Source organism: Corvus hawaiiensis, chromosome 3, assembly GCF_020740725.1.
Source record: "Corvus hawaiiensis isolate bCorHaw1 chromosome 3, bCorHaw1.pri.cur, whole genome shotgun sequence".
Taxonomy (NCBI): domain Eukaryota; kingdom Metazoa; phylum Chordata; class Aves; order Passeriformes; family Corvidae; genus Corvus; species Corvus hawaiiensis.
This window is the reverse complement of record NC_063215.1, coordinates 85,084,202-85,107,043: the sequence shown is the minus strand read 5'-3', so window position 1 is coordinate 85,107,043 and position 22,842 is coordinate 85,084,202. Positions and strand designations below refer to the sequence as shown.

The following is a 22,842-nucleotide window of genomic DNA, read 5'->3' as shown; positions in this document are numbered from 1 at the left end:
TCTGTCTTACAGTATCAGTGTCAAGTACAGACTGCATTCACATTGTGTGATAACAGTTGGTCCAGCTGGCAATGCTTTGTTAATGCTGACATTTAAGTTACTAGTGTTTCTGTAAAATGATCGCTGGAAAAATTCAGTTTCTGCTACCTTCCCATAACATCCTGCCCTCTATTACGTACCCATCCAGGAAACTTCTATGCACTGAAGTTTGATGTACAAATCTATCAGCACAATTCTGATGTCTTTGTCTGTGATCTTCCTTAATAGAGCTATAACTCTCAATCTAAATTCAATTACATACAGTCTTGGTCCAAAGTTTCCCTTGCTAAGTTCTTTTAGATTCACAGATGATACCATGCATTGTTCTCTATTTAAACATGAAAAGATCATGTTGTCATTTCTAGATTTGACTTGTCAATGTAACAACATGTTTTTGAAGTAGGAGTATTCCTTTCTCCCTGCGCTTTGTTGTATTTTTCAGAATGTCAGTTGTTGTTGCATTCTCTAACAGCCAGGAAGGTAAAGTATCTTTCTGCTGTAATTGCAGCATATTTAAGTTTATGATTTAAAGATATATCTGAAGCTTTTTAACCTTGAGATCTGGAGTGGCAGATGCCATAAATCAAATTTGCTTGCTTTTGATTCGTACTTTCTGATGGTATAGCAGATTCTGACATGTTCTCATTAACCTTTTCCAAAGAGTTAAAATTGTACAAGTGCATAATGTATATTTTATCACAATTTAATCTGAGGTCTTTTCCTGATATTAAGAAACAGCTCATGCCTTTTTCTCCATGGGCTGATGGTTAGAGATGTAGCAAGTAGCAGTCCCAGGTCATTCATGGATCTGGTGTCTCTGCTCACCCGTGAAGAATAAGAATTGCTTAGAAGTGACTAATATTCTTAAAGGCTGTGCTGAGTTTTATGTAGATTAGTGTGTGCCTGTATGATTTGTCCCTTGTTTCTTAAAGTTTTGTTAATTTTCCTCTTAATGAGGCTTTGGTTTTTTGGTTGGGTTTGAGTGATTTTTGTGGAGGAGGGGTTTATAGGGGTTTTGGTTTTGATTTTTTTTTTTTTTTTTTAATCTGTGCAATGTTATTTTAGGCACAGAAGGTTAATAAAGTTTCTAAAACAGTACCACTGTTGAGAGTTCAACCTGTGAGCTGTTGAGAGCTCAACCTATAGAGTGGAGTAAAGGTTGAACAAGGTTTAGGAGCTGTTTTTTTAAACTAAATGTTAGCTTTTGCTAATAAAGAAGTTGAAATGTGTTTTCAAAATGTTAGCCAAATTCTTGCTTAACAAGTACGAATTTACATTTATTGATCTTATTTAACATCAACGCATAATGCCAAATGGCATGCCTGTTTAAATTAGGCTGAAATTAGCTTAGCCAGCCTATGACTGAGTGATTGCCAATGGCATATTTAGAAGATACCCACCAGTATCATGTTCTTTTGTCTTAAGATTATCTGAAACAGTGTTTTGTTTCTGTAAGTTCTAGTAATAGCTTGTTTATGCATTACATATAAATGTTTGAAATTTTATAAATGCTGAAGCCACATATTGATGGCACACTGCAGGATGAAATCTGACAACATCCATCATCGCTTTGTTTTACTTCTGTAGATCTGAAGTCAACCAGCTTAGTCAGGAAAAAGAGTATCTTCATGGCAGATTGGAGAAGATGCAGAAACGGAATGATGAATTGGACCAACAGTGTATCCAGCATGGGAGAATGCATGAGAGAATGAAGTCAAGGTAGGAGGTCCTGTTAATCTGTCAGTGTGTGATATGCTCAACTGTAACAGTTGTGTTGTTAATAAACATAAAAATGACGCTAGGTTATGTGAAAGTAATATTCTTTCCTTATGAAATGACCACTCCTTCCCCCTCCCCAACCGTTCTGTCAAGTTGGGTTTTTTTTAACATCTTTTGCTTGTGCCATTTTGGATAAATAAAAGGAAAGCTTGAACAACACAGTCTTCCAAAGAATTTAAGGCTAGTACATATGTGTGTGGGATGCTTCGGCTGTTCTCTGCTCTAACTTGTATGAATAGTCTTACCATATTAAAAAAAAAAAAGGGAGGGGGGAGCTGGGGAGGAAGTAGGGAGGAGGTTATTCGGTGATGTGAATGTAGAGTACAGATGTGGGTTCCATTATGCTATGGAATAGTTGTAATTTTTGGGGTTTACCGTCATTTAACCGGGATAAACAGACAAATCTTGTTGAAAATCATAGTAACCAGAGAAATACTGACAGTTTGCAGGCACCACTAGCCTTTCAGAGAAGCAGTGACTTCCTCAGGAGGAGCTGGGAGCAGCTGCAGCAAGCCTAATATGAAATATTTCCACCCGTATCAATTGACTGTTCTGGCCAGAGTATCCAGACTGATAATGGCTTGTGCTGTGATATGGATTAGACATCCTCAAAGATCACTGTGGAGTATTTTCCTTTTAGTTCCAGAAAGTTCGTCTATGCTCTCTTGTTCTGTTTTCCACTCCACACTAAGTGTAACAAGCACTGGAAGGAGCTTTAGTATGCTTGTGGAGGTAGAGGATGAAGGAAAGAGGAGGCTGAGAGGCAACTCTCCAAATCCAATCATCCAGGATACCTCTTGTTGGTAGTCAAAGGCAAAATGCAGTTTAACTTTATTTGGACTAGACAGCCCTTACTGGGAAAAATTCTGTTTGCTTTTTTTGATCATTGACCACCTGAGAGGAACAGAGATTGCATGTATTAAAGCAGCCAGTCCTGTATGCTGATTTCTTTAAAGTTATTTACATTTTAGGGGATTTTTTTTGCTGCCATCTCTTTATTCTGTCTATATAAGCTTCTTTCTTGCAAGTACTTCATGTGTTCATTTCAGTCATCCAGAACCGCTGCTTTCCTCTTCCCTTTCAGATTTCTGTCTGTGCTTCATCCTGTTCTTCTGTAACCTTGGATTGTCATCATCATTTATAGCTCAGAGAACAAAGAAATTCAAAACGCTGCAACTGCGTCCTGAATCTGTGTAACCACATAATCTTTCCATTTATCTCACCTCCCTTTTGATTCCTTTAGTTGTGGTAGATTCTTACCATATGTAGGACTGAGGATTCAAGGTTACTTTCACGTGAAAATTTTTTTCACCCTCTTTTTCCTCCAAGCTGCTCTTCTGTAGAATTATGAGTATCTAGTAGAATTTAAGAGTCCTTTGTAAGTTTTTAGGATAACCTTTCCTCTATCAGAACCAAATAAAATAGATCTACTGGAAAATGTTGCTCATTCTTTGCTGCAGCAGCAATGATTATGCACTAGAAAAGACTGAAAGCATTAATCCAGAACACAAAAGTGGTTTGAAAGCAGAGTGGTCATGCTGCAGGCAATGCCTTACCTTCTGCTGCTGTTTTGCAGACAACAGAGAGAGAAAACAGGGCAGTAATAGCATTTGTCTTTTTTAATATTTTAGAGTATGTAAATATGGCAGAGATAATCAGGTGTGTTTGAAACATGAACATTATACTTTCCCAGCATTTTAAGAGGTGGCTCTTTTAACATATTTTTAATTGTCATATTACACTCTATTAATTTAAAATCCAACTAATAAGTGACATGACTGATATTCTAAACGGCTTTTAAAAATCAGTGTAATCTAATTTTAATTTCCATGTGAACACTGTAGTAGATTTTCAGGATTAGTTCCCAAATGCTATAAATTGCTTATGAAGTTTACAAATCTAGGTGAAAAAAAAGCAAAACGAATAACTACCACAACAAATAAATCTCCCAGTTCCTTATATTTATGTTGAAAGATTTCCACTAAATAAAAATAGTAATTTTTCTCTTCTGATTTTAAAAATAGAGATCTGACTATGCTATTTAGTAAAAGCAGAACAACAAATAACAATAATGTATTTTGCCTCAGATTTTCATCCATCACTTAGATATTAATAAGCGCAGCAAAATACTGTAAACGATGGTTACTTCTTAACACGTTTGTTTCTCCTTTGTATGCAGCTACAAATAGCAGTGGTCTTGCTGCAACACAGTCCCACAAAGTGCATTCTGACCTAATTTTCTAGCTGCTGTTATTCTGGATCTTCAGAAAATTTCTTGTGTCAAAATGATTTTGGCTAAACTTGGGACCTAACATTTGCATTTGAGTAATGAGGTATTGTGATATTTGTTTGAGAAGAAATCTCCGTCAATATGTGTTTTCTCCAGGGACAGTACGACAGTCCCCGATACAACTGTTTTGTGGAAGAAGCAAGATCGAGTTGATCAGTCAGAATTTCTTTTGTAGCAAAAGTGTGTTGGCAATCATAATAGTTGCACTCCTGAAAGTGAACAAGATAAGTCTTTTACTGCCATTCCTATCTCTGTATGAATACATGCTGCAAATAAATACAGTCCAAAATTAAGTAAGCAAGTTTATAAAAAGAGATTACTTTAGTTGCCGTCATTAAACAGGATATAGAATCAGCCTTTTCAGTGTAATGGAAGTATCCAGCCCTTTCAGTGTGTTTTTACTCAGTGAAATATGGCATTAAAAGAAGTAGATGTCCGTCTTAAATGATGCAGTTGTTGCATGCTACTGAGGCAAACTTGAATCAAAAGATGTATAGTTTGCAGGAGTAAGGTGACACGTTAAGAGTCCAGTGGAGTTGGTCATTATGTGTGACTTCATGGATATGAATCTTGCAGAAATAAGTTCTTATCTGTTACGTAGCAGAGTCCATTTTTATAAATTTGCAACCTCAAAGCAAACTGTATAAATCTAAATTCTTCAGATTCCCATTATGTACATTTGTGTTCATAGTAGAAATTAGCAGATAGAAGAAAGTACAAAATTTCTTATAAGGCAGCTGTAAAGGTAGAAACTAGCCAAGAATAAAAAGAATATAAAGCAAAATTAAAGGTTTCTATGTTTTTGGGGTTTTTTCAGTGTTTCACTCTACATAATTAGAATAGATTCCAGATGAAGGAAAATTCAGAGCCAAATGAATTGGGTAACTGTATGCATAAAGTTGGTTCATTATTTCCTTAATATGTTTTCAAACTGAATTCCCAGGTATGCATTTTCACGTCTGTAGTTAGACCAGTTCTGTAAATGCAGATCCACTTTCTCACTAACTGTTTTCCAATTTGAAGAGTAAGAAGAAAAAGACAAGAACCTGCCTGGATCTATTAATGTTTGAACATACTTATGAATAAGCATTATTTGCCCAAGGTGCCATGGGTCAGGATTTCATCAAGCTATTTAAACTTTCGCTGAACTTAGTTAACAACTCTTGTAGTTACAAGGTTCAATTATAGCTTCACTTTTCTGCATCTGTTCTTCTTGTAAAACAAGCATTTGATTGTAAGTCAGCTGTTTAGAGGATTGCTTCTGTGGACAGCCAGTGTCTAAAATGGGAAGCATTTAATTAAATATATCTTAGCTCTTTCCTGTGTACGTTTCCAGTTGAAGGCCCAGGTGATGTGTGGAAATACAGCAAACATGGAATAGTATCTTCAAGTGGGAGAAGAAAATCCTAGGCAATTTCTTTATTTTTTTGAAGATGAGCCAGACATGCCTTTACTTTTTATCAAGCAGGTAAAGAAAAAAAAGGCATTTGGCCAGTAGTTTGTATGAAATAGAAGACTCTTTTAAAATCTTCTTAATAAAATATAAATTTAGAAGCTTCTAATGAGTTTCTTTCCAAACATTTTTCCGAAGTTCAGCATATGGAATTTGGGGCTATGAATTTACACTCAGGTTTTATGGTTACAGTTAATATTACTGTAATTTTTGCTGTAATGCATGTGATCACTGTCCAATCTGTATAACATTAACAATAATAATACATTTTATGCAAATTTGTATGGGGCTTTATGTTGTGGAGGTGACACTGTTAGACGTATTTCAACTGCATTTTTGCTAGCTAAAGTTAAAAAGAAGAGCCTACAGGACTGGCAGTTTGGGGCAGATGTGTGTCTATTCCTTAGGCATCAGTGGTTGTAAGTTAACTATAAAAATGTTACAACCATCTGTGTAACAAGACGGCAGAGATCTGCTCTCGCCTGTTACTATAAATAAGAAGGAGATTTGTTTGACTTCATAGACATTGGATTTATAAAGACTCTATGTGTCAAATTGTAACTACGTGCCATGTTGCTGAGATATGTCTGCAGCCAACTACCTGGGGTGTCTTCCCCTTCAGACATTCTAGTGTAGTGCAGCAACTGTGCAGAAATGTCTGTATAGCACAACATGTGACAAATTATATTTGTTTTCTACCTATGGCAAAATGTATGGTTCTTATGGATAAGCTAATCTGGAAGAGTAGCTATAATGAATCTTTAAATGGACCACTCAAAGAGTGAAAATGTGATACTCAGTTTGACAGGGATTTTAAAGGCTTTTTTCCACCATTAAATTCTTTTTTTGTTGTTGTTACTAAGTGATAGTGTATGCAAGATCATGTGTGCATGAGAGAACACATATCTACAAGAATTTAGACATATAGAGAGAAAACACCAGCATTTTCAAATAAATGAAATGTAAAATCACAATAGCTGGTTTGCTGTCACTATTACACTTCTGAATAGAGATTTTGGATTTCTTGGAAAATCTTCAGTAGAACAACTAATTAAAATTATTTCTTGATAACTGGAGCAATCAGGATGCATTTGAAATTTCACATTTTCTGCCCAAAGCTCTAGGGGTTTTTTGTGTGTATGTGTGTTTGCAAGAAGTAATGATGGATGGAAGAACTTAGGTTATGTCACTACCTAAAAGACCTTTGTTTTTTTCCAGTCCAGTTCATTCTCAGTTGAATACTTTATCTTCCTTATTCTACTGATAGATTAGTGCATTTTTTTAAGTGACGGTGAGGCAATTGTTCCTATATTTTTATTAGACTAATCATCTGTTTTGCAATGCAATTATGGAATAAAAATGCACTGTATTGTGGCTTTTTAGTTTAAAATACATCCATTCTTAAATTGAAAAGAGAGATTAACATACGTAGTGTCCATAGAACCCTTGATACTAAAGATACAAAGATATTCACATTGTCTCAATGTGTAAAGAGCAGTCTGCTGCACTTTTTCCTGAGCATCATTACTCATGCCCACATAATCTTTGGCATGGTTTTGCTGTAACAAGATGGCTGTAGCAATTGGAGATACATAATTGTTTGTGCAGCCCTTCATACAAGGAGTTTGTAAAAAGCTTTGTGGTCACTGTGTGTCAGCACTGCAGTTCAGAGAGATAAGACTCTCAGCTCTGTCCAGTACTTGGGGTTATCACTATTACTTAATATTTTTATTACTATTTAATAGACTCATATTTTAGATTGAGAAATGCATACTCCAGAGAACTACTATTAGGAAATACTGAATAGAGAATGTGTCTACACATACACACAAATATATGCTGCAAATCCTGTTGGGGTCTGAAAGTGTATTTGGCTTTTGTTTAATGTTGGGGTATTTCCACACAGTTCGAATTCTCTGGAATAGAAATTGGATGTCCAGAATCTCTCCCTCCCTCTTCTTCTGCAGTTCATCATTTGTCTATTTATTACATATCTTTTAAACTACTTTTTCCCTTTCTCAGTTTAAATAGATATCTATATATAGTGTGGTATAAATACATCTATTATTCATGCTTTTGTATGTATAATATTCCCATTCAAAATGGTTAATAAATTATATGTTTATAAGACCCCAAACACTGTTTTAAAAGATTTATTCCCCAATTACCTAAACAGTAAACATACAAAGCAAAAATTTTCTTAGTTGTTAGAAAAATTGAAAAAGTATACAAAGAGTGAAATACAAGATTTTCATAAAATGCTGCCAAATAGTGTGCAAATAAGTTCTCAGGCTTAAGAAGCAAGTAAGAAGCAGAGGGGAATATCCTACCCAGTTTCCGGAGAGATATTTAGGGAAATTAATAATGTTCTTTAAGATGTATTCTAGGTCACAGAGTACTGTGTTCGTCTATTTCCAAGTGTGTGTATCTAAAATATATTTACCTCTATATATAGTTTATATACATATATATTTCTTGGAGAATGTATTGAGATCCTCTGTATAAAACATTAGGCTTCACCGTTCCAATTTTGGCAACTGTTTCCACTGATCTTCTCATTGGGATCCTTCTTATTTTTGGTCTGAATTAATTTCTGTTTGGTTTGTACCTACTTGTCTTTGAGCCAAAACTGGGACACGTAGTTCTTCAAAAGAATCTGCACTGGTAATGCAAATAATTGTAGACAATGAATGTATCTATTCAGTCCTACTTCTGATTGTAAGTAAAGCCTTCCTCCTTTGTTCATCTTTTTGCAGTAAGCTCTTCATCACCTTGGTGTTCCGATTGTTGATTTTTTTTGGATGTGGGCAAGCAAGACTGTCTTGGGTCTTGGATGGGGACATTTGAATGTATTTGTATATATGGAATTGATATATTTACTAGAAATTCATTGACCGATGGATCCTAGAGTCATATTTGTCTTTTTGACAACTGCACTAAGAAGTGCATCCAGGACCTTTTTCTCCCAAGTAAATTCAAGTTTTCTGCAGAGACTTTTGCTATGAACTGAGAATGCATTGAGTATATAGTGTAAGACTTCCATCCCGTGTCTGCTGTTTCAATCTTCTGAGTCATCTATTTCTTTCTGTGCAGTATCCCAGATTTTCTCAAAGCTGATAACATCTCTTAAATTTATCAGCCCACTCCTCCTTTTTTGTGCTGAGTCATAATTCAAAATATTCAAAAATCTGTTTAAATGTGAAGAAATTCTCTTAGAATTCTTCTTCCCTGTCAATTGTTCCTGTTGGCTGTGCTCTTTGTTTTAGTCAGTCACTTGTCTACAACTTAGTTAACAATTGCTGATGGGCATGATATTTAATGTTTTGTTGAAGTTAATGTCAGTAAGATTTATTGCATTTCCTTTACCAAAAAATGAGCTGTCAAAGAGTTTAGGGTTCATGTGACCAAATCTGCTTGATCTAGCTTATGTTTCAGTTTCTCATGTTCCATTTACCTCTTTACACCCTTATATATTCCTTTCATTTCTGAATTAGTTGCAGCCTTTTTTTGCATTTGAGGTCATGTTAATGGGCTGATAATTATCTGAATTACCTTCTTTGAGGATTAGTTAATGCTGCACTTGATTTAATTGCATAACAATACAGTCAGTATGAAGAAGAAGGTGTAGAGGGGAAGTCAGTGTCTGTGTTCACTTTGCACATCAAGTCTGCTGGCCACGGCAATTTCATTGTTTTAGAAACTGGAAGATAATACCTGGGAGAGTCATATTGGTCCATGTCTCAAAGAAAAGCTAGGTGGGAAAACAGGTTTGCTTGTTCCTGTGTTCAGCAGCTACCAACTCTCTGACTAACACCCCCTCTGCTAAGAGTCTGGTAATTGTCCACTTCTGAGAATATCTTCTACTCTACTGCTTTAATGTATTCTGCCTTCTCCAAAACAGAAAGGGGGATAGTTCATATTCATGCCATCATGAACTGAGTCAAAGCCTACAGCTCACTAATAGTAAGCTTGTGTTCTTGTCTACCAGGAATGTAAAAAGCCCTGAAATATGTGTGATATAAAACAGCACAACATAAGGTTCCAGGCTGTTCTTGTTACTTTCTGTTGTCAGCACAGTTGCTGGTTTTCAAATTTAAATGTTAATTTAGCATTAACGAAGCATTCTTGATTCCTCTAAAATGGAGGTGGATAAAGGTGATGTCTTTGACAGCTCAGCCCAGACTCTCCTTGATTCGGCAAGATCTAGAAACTCTTGTCGCTATGCAGATCATAACTGACACTGAAAAAGATGTGCATAATTGGACAGAAGTGCACCCGTTGTTTTCCAGGGAAACCCTATTTTATTCTCCTACATTTGCTACACACCTGCAAGAGTTTTAATTTTGGATAGGGGTTGCTTCTGGTGGTGATACATGACTGTTTTAATCCACCAATTTATCCCTTCATGACCACCTTATCTTCTTTGAAACACTTTGCCTTCAGTGCATGGTAGAAGCAGCTCTGGTCCAAGGTAGTAGTTACGGACCAGTCTTCCTCAGCGTTTCCCCCAGAGATATGAAATACAAAGTGAACAAGCTGGGTCCAACATACTCCTTTGCTTCCTTGTGCATAAAAACATAGTTGTTTAATGGCAAGAGAGAGCACCAAAAAGCATGTTGGTCTTGTTCATTCAAGTTACCTAGAGTTTCTTTAAGTTACCTGCTCAAATGTACCCAGCACTAAAGAATAAAGGTTTACCTTTCCGAAAGGGTAATAGCCTTTCCAATGTAGTATAAACTCTGGAGGACAGCCCTAGCTGTTCATGTTCCTCCCAAAACATTTAACAATCTTGTTGAACAAAATTGTTGAAGTCCCTGACTGTTACACTCACCTTCTTTTCTTTCTTCTGTATCATTTTCCATCTGCATTTTCAAAGTTCATTTTCCTGTACTGTATTTCTGTGATATCCTTGTGATGTGTCAGAAAAATTATAAAAACACAAGTGAGGAAACCCACCCAAGTCCTTTTCAAATAGCCCATGTGAGACTACCACTATGCAGTAGTTTAGCAGCAAATACCTAATTGGGATATTCGACAGTAATTGGGATCTTGCTATTAAGCTTTCAATGAACTCACAATTATAGTAAAATCTAACTATTAACCCATTTGGCAAAATGCTTTAAGCAGTAGCAAATTTCCTTCCAGTTTTGATCTCTGTGTATGATTCTGAGATTTTCAGACAAAGGCTATTTAAAACCCTCCATTCCCATAGAGTTCAGAACTGAAAATGAAGACAGATGAGTAACATTTAAAGAGCTTTGCAAGTGTGTCATGAAAATTTACCAGCTCTGTAACAAAATCTATGCACCTGCCTACTTTCAAGGTTATTGTAAGAGAAGGAGACACAAACTAATGATAATTTATGTTTTAATATAGTAAGTGATGGAGTTTTGCAAGGTTATTGGAAGACTGCTTTTTCCCAGTAACTTCAGTGTTTTGATTGCTTCTGCAGGATCCAATACTGTTCCTGTGGAAGTTGATCTAACTGTGGATGCTCTTTATTTTCCATACATAGATCTAACCTGTTCTTAAGTCTCTTTAGCCTTTGTTTCTTAAATCTGTTTAGCCTTGATGTGTCTTGTGCCACTAGTTCCATGCCAGTGTTGCTCTTGAAGGTGGGGTATTTTCTCATCATGCTCTTTGTTTTCCATCTTTCAAACCAGTAAGTGTTTAGTTTATGCGTTACGAGACCAGTGTTTTTGTCAGCTGAAACACAGATAGAATTTTATTTTGCCTATTCCTTGTCTAACTTAAACTTCCAGAACTCCAGTCATATTCATTATCAGTTTCTGAGTGCGCTCTAAAAAAATTGCCATCCTGAAAAAAATGAAATGCTAAAAAATAACTGTTTATTAAGCCTTGTGATGGTGCTAATTGGTAGTAGTCAAATAGTAAAAGGCATTGGGCTAGTTTCTAGAAATGTGGTCTTAAATGTGAAATCCTTCAACTGCTAATGGCAAAAGTTTTAGTGAAATAGAGATTATGGAAGTGTCTATAAGGAAGGATAGTGTGATAAGACCTACTTAGCATCTGTATTTCTAGGGTACTCAAGACAGTGTTGTGTGTGCTTCTCAGCAGGGCTTCTCAGTTTGGTTCTGGAATAAAGTAGTGATGATGGAAAATATGAAAGAAATGGAAAAAGATAATAAGATTATTCTGTGTTCAAGTTGTTCTTTGTGAACTGTAAAGTCAAGTATGGAGAGGAAGAAAAGGGAAAGTAGTTTTAAAATTGTTTTAAAGTTCTTTTTAACCTCAGAGAGCCAGATGCCACCTTTAATTATACATATGGAAAGATATCCTTGTCCCAAATATATCTCATTACTTGGGGCCTGATCCTGAATGGTCTTTAGAATTCTGATTTGATTCAATTCAAGGTTGCTAAATAGTTTCAGGTCTCCAGTTTCAAAATGTTGTCTCAGTGGCACGGCTGAAATGACAGTAAATTTTTCTCAGCTTATTTAAAGCGATGTAATTTTTTTGAGTGCTGCACTAGCACTTCCCACACTGCCAGGGATATAGCCTTAGTTTTAGCTATGTGACTTGCATGTAGTCAAAAAAGTTTTTGGGGGTTTTCGGGTTGTTTTGTTTGGCTTTTTTCCCTATTGCTTGGATCATTTGAGTGCCTGACCTTTTATATTCATATTAAAAATATATATATGTATATATATATATATACAATTTCAGAACTAAAAAAAGCTCATCTGTAAATTGATACCAAACATAGACAATTGCACAGAATAAATGTTTGGGAGCATGTGACTTAAAAGCACTTTAACTTTTACCATTGTGAAGGCTGCTACAATCTTCTGTGCTTTGCTACGCATGTGTTAGATGATACAAATACTTGTGCTTCTCAAATAAGTTTTATGAATAAAATGCACAGACAAGCTGAGCAGAGGCATATGTGTCTTTGGGAAAGGACTTTCATAGGCTGGGCAGAAATGGAGTTTCTTCATCGACTTTCTGTAATGTTAACCCATGTTAATAAAATCCACAGGAAATGTGTCTAGCATTTTGTCCTTTTAAAATTTCCATTTTTGATAGCAAGAAGACACTCCAGGCAGTGCATTTCTGAGGGATTATTACATTTCTCGGGTGGCTGAAGTCACTCACCCTTCAGCCTTGTGCCTCGCAACACACCCGAGGCAAGCAATAATCCCCAGCAAGGCACTGCCTGTCTTATCTTATTGCTTAATTATTATACCTATTTAATGGTGCTTAGAACATTGTCAGCTGTTGAGAAAAGGTAATTATCACTAGTCAAATGAAAAACACTTTTTTGGCTGCCTTACGGATACACATTTTACTGGTACCTTGATACATAATGAAGCCTGATAGCAAAACTTTTGCTTGTCTCTTCTTCAAGCCACAGCTGTTTCCCTGCTAAATTCATCCCATCTGTCTCCCCTTCCGTAAGGCTGTAGGCAGTATAGCATAAGTACAGAAGCAGTTCAGTGCTATTTTGGATAAACATAGCTGAAATTTGAATCTTTGCCATTTGCAATGCACACATTTTGTTTTACTGCTGTAAAGAGAGCTGTCAAAATAAAAACTACATGGATAATTTACTGAAATGCAGTCAAATAAAGGGATGATCAAAGGGAAAAAATGAAGATATAATATAGGGTCACTCCTATGATCATGTGTATTCCAAACAATTTAATTGTTGACCTCTTGACATTGCTGGGTTCAGAGGAATTGGTAGTGAATAACAAAAGTAGAAGCCACTGAATTAGAATAGGACTTGAAGTCCAAACTTCATGTCAGAAAGGGTAATCGTAGCAGGCAATTATTTGTGATACTGCCCTGTTGAACTCTCTGACCAAGGTAGAGTTTTTTGCTCATTTTGTAAGGAATTGGTAATTATGTGAGATAATACAGCTTGGAAATCAAATCCATCATTTCTATATGTGACACTGTCTCTGAAAATAAAAGGACACCATAACGATCACAATGAGGCAACAGTCATTACACCTCTTACTCTTTGCAGTTGTGATTGACATGGAAAAATATATATTAAAGCTGAGTGCAGTCATCTTCATTGAGTTTATTGTTCTAAAATGGACTGATGGTCAGTTATCCAAGGATCGTGTTTGAAATTCCAGGTTTCCTGGAAGAGAAGATCCAAGTGACAGTGAGATCTGCTTGACTCAGATAAAATGAGTACAGTGCAATCTACAATATTTAAGAGTCTTTCAGGCAAAACCCCTTTGAAAAAATCCTGTATTCTACTGAAGTGTTAGAAGTCCTATGGCACCTGTAGTAGGAGAAGGGCTTTGACCACTACTTCTTGGACATATTTTCCTTTCACTGTGTTACTGTGTTCTGTGTGGTCTAATTCAGAGAAAGATTATGAGTGGTAAATGCTCATAAGTCTGTTGTAGGAGAACCTTGGAAGCACTTTCTAGGTTAGCCCTGATATGTATTTGGGATCGTTACATGTTCTGTGGAAGTTAGGTCTTGAAGGCTTGTGCTTCCAAATCTGTATTGCCTTAGGCAAAGGTGAGCAATGCCATGTTTGTCCTGACCTAGAAGATGCTCTTGTTGACAAAGAAAGAAGCAGATGATGAACTTAATGGTAGTGGACAATGAAATTATCTCAATATAAAATTGACCTAAATGTTATGAGCATAAAGTTCCTTTGGGGAAAAGCACTTTGTGGAATTCACTACTGAAATACTGATTTCAGTGTTTTGTATTGAGATAGAGAAAGGGGGAAAAAAGGATGTTAAGTCACTAGCTTCTGTATTTACAGAACAGTTTTTAAGCTGTATCAAAAGAAACAAAGTCTTTTGTGTTGTTACTAAGAAAGGTACTGCTACATGAAAAGCTCACACAGTGGCTTTCATGTAAATATATGTAAAATCAATAGTCTGTGGCGAGAATCAAGACAGCATTACTCCTCCATATTAACAGGAAGAATTTCTCTATCTTTATAGATGCTAAATTGAAATGTTCAAAGACTTCAAAATAATATTTTTAGTTTTGTTCCATAATATGAACATAAATAATGGTGTTATATCTGTGAGACTGAATGTTGGTAGTTCGTCCTCCTGTAACTAATCCAGGAGCTGGTAACACACCTACTGCACCAGAACTAGTGCCCTGATGTATCAGTTTAAATGAAGAAGGGCTCCATTATTTTTTAATGGAAGCCCAGTTCTTCAAGGACTCCATCAAATCTAAAGGCCCCTCACCCTCTGACTGAAAAGTTAGTTGTACTGACTTCTCTGAGGTCACCAAAGTATTGCAGTAAATATCCAGCTACTAGGTCTTAGAACAACTGCTTTTATGGTAAATATATTGTGATAATTCTTTTAAGTCCTATTAATGTCTGAGCTGGTATTTTGAAAATAATGCCTATGGCTTGGTCATCCAGTTTTTATAACACACATTTGATGGAACATGTGCTTTTACCAACATAATGTTTCAAGAAACTTCAGCTATTTTTTTCTTGCTCTCCAAGAAGAGCGCTTTACTTTTGTGCTTACATGTTGGAAATGGTCAGTTCCTCTTAGAATCATTTAGGTAGCTGCTGTAAGTTGAAGTGGGAGGCCTGTACCCTTGTGCATAACAATTTTGACAGATTCACTGCATTTTTTCCAAACATGATTTCAAAACTGCAAGTAGATGAAAAAATGTAGGTAGTTACAAAGAGTTTTACCCTCTTAGAGGGTTGCACAGTTGAGATTTGGGGATGGAGAAGTGAACATCAAGAGCAAAACAAGTTATAGCAACTGTCTTTGCAATGTGCAAAGTATTAAGAAAGTTGTCAATATTATGCTTTTCTCATATTTAATAAATTAAATTTTTGCATTCCAGAGTACCTTGCCATAAGGATGTGCATTTGTTAAAGATGTGATCAAAATCTCAAGATTAATGTGAATTCCTGTTGATCCTTCATCTAAAGTGTTGAGTGTTCCCCCACTGTTGGGACTGTTTACGGTGATCTGGATCTAATAAGGGGACATTTTTCAAACCTAGAACTTAAATACTTACTTGGTTTTTCTCTGCCCATCATCTTTTTACTTACATCCAGGATTTTTTTTCTGCCTATGAGTTTTTAGATGAGACAGAAGGCCTTATATTTCCACTCATTCTTTCTGCAGGTTAGTGAAAGGACAAAAGGAAAATAAAGAATGGGTTAGAGGGCTCACATACTACAAGACAAAAAAAAAAAATCAAGGAAAATGGAAAAAAGATAAAAACTTCAAAGAAAAAATATAAAAAATATTCTTACAGTGGTGTTTTATATTCTTTTCCCTTTACCTTGCTATGTTTTTCTTGTGTTTAAGGTAATTTTAGGTATTCCATCAGTACATGTGGAGGGAACATTTTCTGGAAAAAATGTTCTGAAGATTCCTGGATCTTCTGGAAAAAATTTTTTTTGGATGCACACAGTGAACAAAAACCTCTGCTTGTTCAAAATTTTTCATGCAATCTACTTGTTTGCTGAGTTGTCTTGTGAGTTATATGTTCAGAACTGAAAGCCAGTACAATCTTTACAGAATATTATTACTTTCTCTCTGTCTTCCTGTCTGCTTCCACTTTCAACTGCCCCTATTTTGGCAAATTTTAGACTAAGTTGTTGTTATTATTAATGTTGATATTATGATTAGATACAATCTGCAAGCTCAACAATTTGAAAGTAATTTTTTTAATAGCATCATGGCATAAACTGACCAGTACATTCCATATAGATGGAACGTAGATGTTTTTCTTCTTTTAACCTAGGTTCTCTCAAGACAAATTATAGCATCTTTTAGAAATGCTTGCGGGTCATCTATACAAAACTAAAATCCTTTTCATACAGAAATAGTCGGCTCTGGTTTTTTGGGTAGGGTGTTTTGGTTATGGGGTTTTTTCTTCTATTAACAGTGCATGGGAAAAGCTTACCTTATACAAATGCTTCCCTCTGAACTGTTCTTCACTGAATTGTCTCTGGACCCAGTATACCCTGTTCCATTTGAGCCCCTACCAATGTACAGAAGCAGCCCCAAACAAAGTTTTAAACAACAGAGACTATTTATGCAAAAACAGAGGTTAAATTAATTTTGGTAAGAACCAGAACTGATTAGCATCCTGATAGTTAAATTCATTAGCAGAGTCCCCCAGTTGCACTTTGGTTAAAGCAGTGTTGCAAGATAAATGAGTGAGCCTTCCCATGCTACTTTCTTTCCTTTTAATAATCAGTGGAACTTTGGTTGCTGGAAACATCTGGATTCATTTGGTCCCATAAACACAACAGATAACTGTAGAACAGAATTAAAAATTAGAATTACTTGAGATGTTAGTGTTGTTTGTGTGAAAATATCATCCTAAAATTTCTGTTCCACTAAAATTTATTCTGTTCTATTTAGCTAATTTCTATTCATATTTTCAAATAGCACAGTTGGGGATTTTTTCCTTTGTATACGTTTTGGGAAGAAATTTTTTTCTAATACTTCAGTGACTTTCTGCATCAGATTGCAGGATAATGTTACAGTCAGTAATGTTTACATCAACAAATGTAAATTCAAATTAAATCTATTATTTAAATAGCATAATGGAAACACATGGTGCTTTGTAGTCATGTAATTAAAGAAGATCTGTGCCTCCAGGAGTTTATGATCTGAAGATCAAAAACATTTCCACATGCAACAGACCTCTTCTAAATTATCGGTCTACAATTTGGGGATTTTGTCTTGCATCTACTTTAGCATAAATTTTACTCCTGAGCAGGGATTTCAACCAGACCAGTGCAGAACTGTCTGAGATGCAATGCCTAGGTTTTGTACTTGACACTTTGTGTAGGAGCAATTTCCTAGCTAGCACAGAAGAGCTCGGTGTTTTGATGTCAAGATTTATACCTCCCTTATTTAACAGCAACACCATGAACTAAACTTTGTGAATTGTACTAGTTTAGTTAGGGGGGAAAAACCCAATTTCTTATGTTTATCAAGGAGTCTGACTAGCCACAGGGGTTTTTTTGTCTTTTTTTTTTTCCAATTGTGAAAGTAATTTTGTGCAAAATTGCCTTTGAGTTAAATTATTCACTCATTCTGGGGCAATAGCCTGTATTCACTTTCCAGCTGAGCCAACTAAAAATATGGGAAACAGACCAGCCTAGTATTCCATTGTTACCTTATGTAATATGGTGTTTTGGAAATGATGATGAAGGCAACCTGGATATTTCATGGATGAATTAGTAGATTCATAAACTGAAAGCTTTGCTTGCTATTTGTAATGGTGTTTTCTCCCTTCCTTTCAAAACTGTGCTCACAAATCAGAGATGTTGCTTTTATTTAAAAAGAAAAGAGGAGGACAAAGAAAAAGGGGGAAAAACAATCAAGCTTCTTTCTTCCTTTGAATAAATCTTTGCCTGAATTACTGGCTGAGTTCCCTCAAAAGGCCTGGACTCCTTCAAAAGTTGGAACCAAGTTCAGACCCCAGCTAGGTGAGGCAGAGTACTTTGTTCAGTTTACTTAGTTTTCTCCCCACAAAAGAGTCTGGGTGTAAACACATTGTTCAAGTGTGATGGTTTGGGATTTCTTCCAACTATCATCCTAATTAGGACCCTGAATGAAAAAGAATTTTTCATTTCTTTTGGGCATGGAGAACTAAATGAAGACTGGTCTGTGAACCCTGTGACTCATAGGTACCTGCAAACCTTCAAGCCCCTCTGTTGCTTGTAATAACTTAACTGCAAAATAATTTCACAGCCTTAAGTGGCAACTTTTGCCTTTACCGTCCTTGTCTGAGGACTTTGCCTAAACTGAGGTAAGCTTGGACAGTGCCTCGCACATTCATATGTTTTGTTTTGTGTTCCAGTGCTTTTTTTTCTCAAAGCTGTTGCTTGGGATTGCACAGCTTGGAGGTGCTGCTGTGTTTGGTTTTACTGAGTTACTTAAATCCATTAGACATGAGTTCTGGTCATTTCCCAGTCCTGTGAATCCATTGAGGTCTGGCAGCTGACAGAGACTTCTCAGCACTTTGTTGGGAACTATAGCCATTTTTCTCCAAGCATTGTGTTTCACTTTTACCGCTGCTGTGCTACAGATCCTGACATTGCTGGATTCAGGGCATCTCTGTGCTGTGTGGATTTAATATTGTACTGATCTTTTCTAACATCTTTTAAGATAAAGCTGTGAAATGATTGCATGTTATGAGTTGTAGGCATTAATGAGTATTGGCGTTTTTCTTCCAAACCTGTTTGAGCAAAGTTTTGTACCTCAGGTACAGCTTTATGTTGATCAGAGTAAAGTAAAAGATTTCCCCACAATGAGTGGTGGTCCACATCCTACCTTCTGCATATTTGCAACCGGATTTCCTTTGTACTGTACTTTTTTTTTAACCTAGCTGTAGCTTTCTGAGCCTTTGGGTCATATGGTGTGTGGCTTCACACAAATGTTTACTACATGACAGGCTGACTTAGCAACCAAGATTTGTTTTCTTCTTCTTCCTACTCAGTGCTTTTGTCTTGTGCTGACATATTGGATTCTGTGCTGTACAAAAGGAAGCCCTAGATGACAACTAGTGTAGCATAGTGTTTGGGACCTGTGTTTTTCCATGTAGGCTCAGATGAAGGACTTGTGCTTAAAAATATTCAATACTTGGCAATACCAATAACCAGATTTATTGAATTGGGGTAATCTCATAGTTCTAATACAACACTGAAAAAAAAAAATTAAAAATCCTTATCAGTTGGGGTACCTGAATTTCAGGCTGCTTTGGGTGGAAAAATAACCAAGAAGAGTAAGATTTCCTAAGAGGGTGTAGCATTAATAGTCCTTAACAACTCACCCTCCAAAATACAGCAAAACAACCTCAAACTACAGAGGTTCTGTGAAAAGAGACAGTAATTCTGACATCAGACAGTTAAATAACAGATTCTGATGTGGAAAACTGTCCCAGATTCCAACATTCCTTTCAGCTGACATTAGAAAACAAGGTAGACTTAGCATGAGAAATAGTGTCTTTATATGAAGAGATTGCTCTTGTTAGGCCCATATGTGAACCATATATCCAGATTCTCTCTACATCCGCTCACTCGTCTCCCTGTCAGCATCTGAAGAGAGCTCCCCAAATGTTCAAATGTACCTTTCAGATCAGAGTTTAATTTTAGAAGACTATCTTGGCCTATTAATTTTGATTATAACAATGCTGTGGTGGCAGAGACATCAGATTGCAAGTAAAATTTCAGAAATAAAATGCTGCAAAGCTGTAGAAATAAAGTGCAACTTGCAGTAATAGATCACAGTAATTGTATGTGGTAAAATATATGTCATTATTGAATAAGTAATAATTTATCAGGGCATGTATTGATGCCTTTTCCTGGTCTTAAAATGAAGAGTCATACACGGTTAGAAAGGGAAAAGGGATTTTACTTAGGTATTTATTTTAAGGATCCTTAGGTGCACACGTCCAGGTCATAGGCATCGAAATGCACCCCGCAAAATGCCCACCCAAAAGATCAGGTATAACATTATAGGTTTTACTAATTAGCATATCTATCAAAGATTCCCCAATGAGAGGCTCAAGTGAGCCCCCCCTCCCCTAGGAGCCTTCCCCTGGATGGTTCTATCTTGGTTTACAGAATGTGTTCTGGAGAGGACCTTGGGGTCTGGGGCACACTGATCCCTAGCTACGAAGCTTCTAAAATGTTTGGTCTCTTAGCTTGACAAAGAAGTCCAAGAATGTAGGCAAAAAGCTCTAAGAATACAGAAGTTGTAAAAAGGTATAACAGGGGTATAAAAGAAAAGGCAAAAAATCTTCATGGCATCATACTGTTCATGTGCACTTGGTGTGTTACAAACTGCAGTGTGGAGCCTGAATACTTCCAGGATCTGTGTGTGTCAGATGAGGAAGGCAAAGTTTAAGAGCCGAAAAAATGGTTCCAGAGCTGACACTTGTAGAAATATGGAACTTAAGTATACTGCAGAGCATCTTGGACATTTATGTAGTTTATTTGTTTTCTCATATTCAAGGAGTTAAATTAATGAAAACTGATTACATTAGAATAGTTTGCATACCATGAAACTTGTCAAAATGTTAATTGAAGTCTTTCAGATACCTGATTGCTTACTCATTTTCCCTTTAAGGTATATTTTTTTAATTTTATTCTTAAGTACATAAAGTCACCATCCAGAACTAGAAATGTTATGAAAACAGGAGCCACAAAATTAAAAATGCCAGTATGAAGTGATGTAATTTTTCAGTGTAGTGGTTCTATGTTTTCTATTTTGACAATGGATATCTAAGGGTGTTCATGTGGTTATAAAGGAAGAAATCAATTCTCCTGCTAATATCCTCACTTCCCCATGTAGTCCTTTTCAAATTGAAGGAGTTTTGCATTCAATTCCCCATTTCTCTTTGTTTCAAAAGAGGAAAAGCGTTCTGTTATTTCTACAAATCACTGTTGAAATTCTGTTGCTTCTACAACTTACAAATCAAGTCCCCAGTAAAACTGAGTAAATTATTTACAATTTTTATACCAAACATTTCAGGTGTATCTAGAACATGAATACAGGAAGCTCTAAACCTATTTTTATAATTGTTGTTACTCCATATAATAAGAACTGTAGTTTCTTTAAAAACTTAAAAAAACCTCACCCTACCCCCCACATTCCAGAAAGCCCCACCCAAACAAACCCAAAAAGATCTGATCAAGATATGATAGTGGAGTCTTCATCAAACCCAGTCTGTTCCTTAAATATTCCAAACTGCAATCCAGTGAACCTATTGGCACTTTCTACCGAAAATCATTGAGGGTGGCCATGTATAAGCAGCAATTCAGTTCCACTCTGCAGTCAAGGGAGAAGCTTTTGATGTACACTGCATCTTCATAATTTTCCATTGCTTGTCAAGAGAATAAACTATGTATTTCTTTTTTTTCTTAGCCTGCAAGCAATAAGAAAGTGTACAGCATTTTCATTATTTCTACAGTAGTCAGTTTGCAGCAGGTCTTGGTGAAGACTTCACACATGGTTCCTTTATTCACCTGTTCTTGGACAAGAAGTCATAGCACATATAAGAAGCTAATTTTCTCTCTCATATCTAAATCTAGAACCACACTTTTTGCCTAAAGAGTAAATTGAAATTCTGAAGTGCCTAATCAAATGCATGTTTCACATGTACAAAATAAAAGACTTCTGTTGGCCAGGCCTCCTATTTCTGAAATTCTGTTTCTGATGTTTGTGTGGACTCTTACTGAAAGGAGGGCACTACTGGATGTTGCTGGTGAGGGATTGGGATGGAGCGAGGGAGTGTGTGTGGCAGCTCTCCAAGCACACCTTTCTCTGGAACTTCAGTCACAGCTGATGGGCACGGTCCTACCAAATGTGGTCATAGACAATTGGTTTTGACCTGATCAGTTCAGGAGACATCCTGCTGGGTTGATCATTGCTTTGCTATCCAAAGCAACACAATGGATAAAATAGGCATTTTTCAACCCTAAGTGTGACTGAGTTAATAAGAATCTTTCAGGAAAATGCGAACAGACACACACACACGCCCCCCTCATCTAGGAAAATAAAGGAAGTGAATATGTGTAGTCTGGTAATTGGAAATAATTTTCTCTCTCATGTCCCAGCGTCCTTTAGGACTGGGGCAAATGGCCCAAGCCTGGGCACTAATACTTGAAATGAAAATTAGTCAATGATCAGAAAAACATGTGAAACATAGAAGGTCTGAAAGAGATTAATTCAAGAGGCTTGGGAGGGGGTTTGTTGATTTTATTATATATATTTTGGCATGATTTCATAGTTTGTAAATTTTGAATATTATGCATAGAACTAATTGAAATCTTAATCTGTAGTTATAAATATTTCTTGTTACTGTAAATACCCTGTATATAGTTCTTTATTATAGATGGTAAATGAAGCCCTATCAAATTTAAACTGAGCTAAATTGCTACATCATTGAATACATTGCCACATTTTACATTTTGAAATACAAGTATGTTTTGAACTTCTGTCATCTTTTTCTTAAGAAAAAGAGGGAAAAAATGTAATTATTGGAGGAGAAAATGTCTTTTTAATTTTGGTCTTGTATAAAACTGTTCAAAGCGATGTTGATGAAATTTTAAATAGCCTTGAGACAGAGAGTACTGGGGGAAAGGAAAGCACTAGCCATAAACAAACAGCTTGGAAACCTAGTATTGTCCTCAAAAATGCTGGTTTCAACCAAACCTTCAACATTGGTCGGCTCTTTCTGTGAGGGTAGGACACAGCCTCCCCATCCTTTGTGTAGGAACTCTAACTCCTAAATAGCTGAGGGGAAAAACAATTTGTTCACTGTGTAG

At 36.2% G+C, this 22,842-nt stretch overlaps 1 protein-coding gene across 7 annotated transcripts in view; it reads left to right on the top strand.

Moving 5' to 3' along the window:
• Positions 1-22,842, top strand: part of SDCCAG8 (SHH signaling and ciliogenesis regulator SDCCAG8) — a 109,121-nt gene that overhangs the window by 67,774 nt on the left and 18,505 nt on the right. For 5 of the 7 annotated variants that reach the window (XM_048296295.1, XM_048296297.1, XM_048296292.1 and 2 more), the window contains one exon: positions 1,627-1,758. In XM_048296295.1, coding sequence (XP_048152252.1) covers positions 1,627-1,758 — 132 coding nt within the window. Of the gene's footprint in view, positions 1-1,626; positions 1,759-2,902; positions 3,143-22,842 lie in introns of those variants that run through there. The other 2 variants (XM_048296299.1, XM_048296296.1) reach the window with 2 other exon arrangements.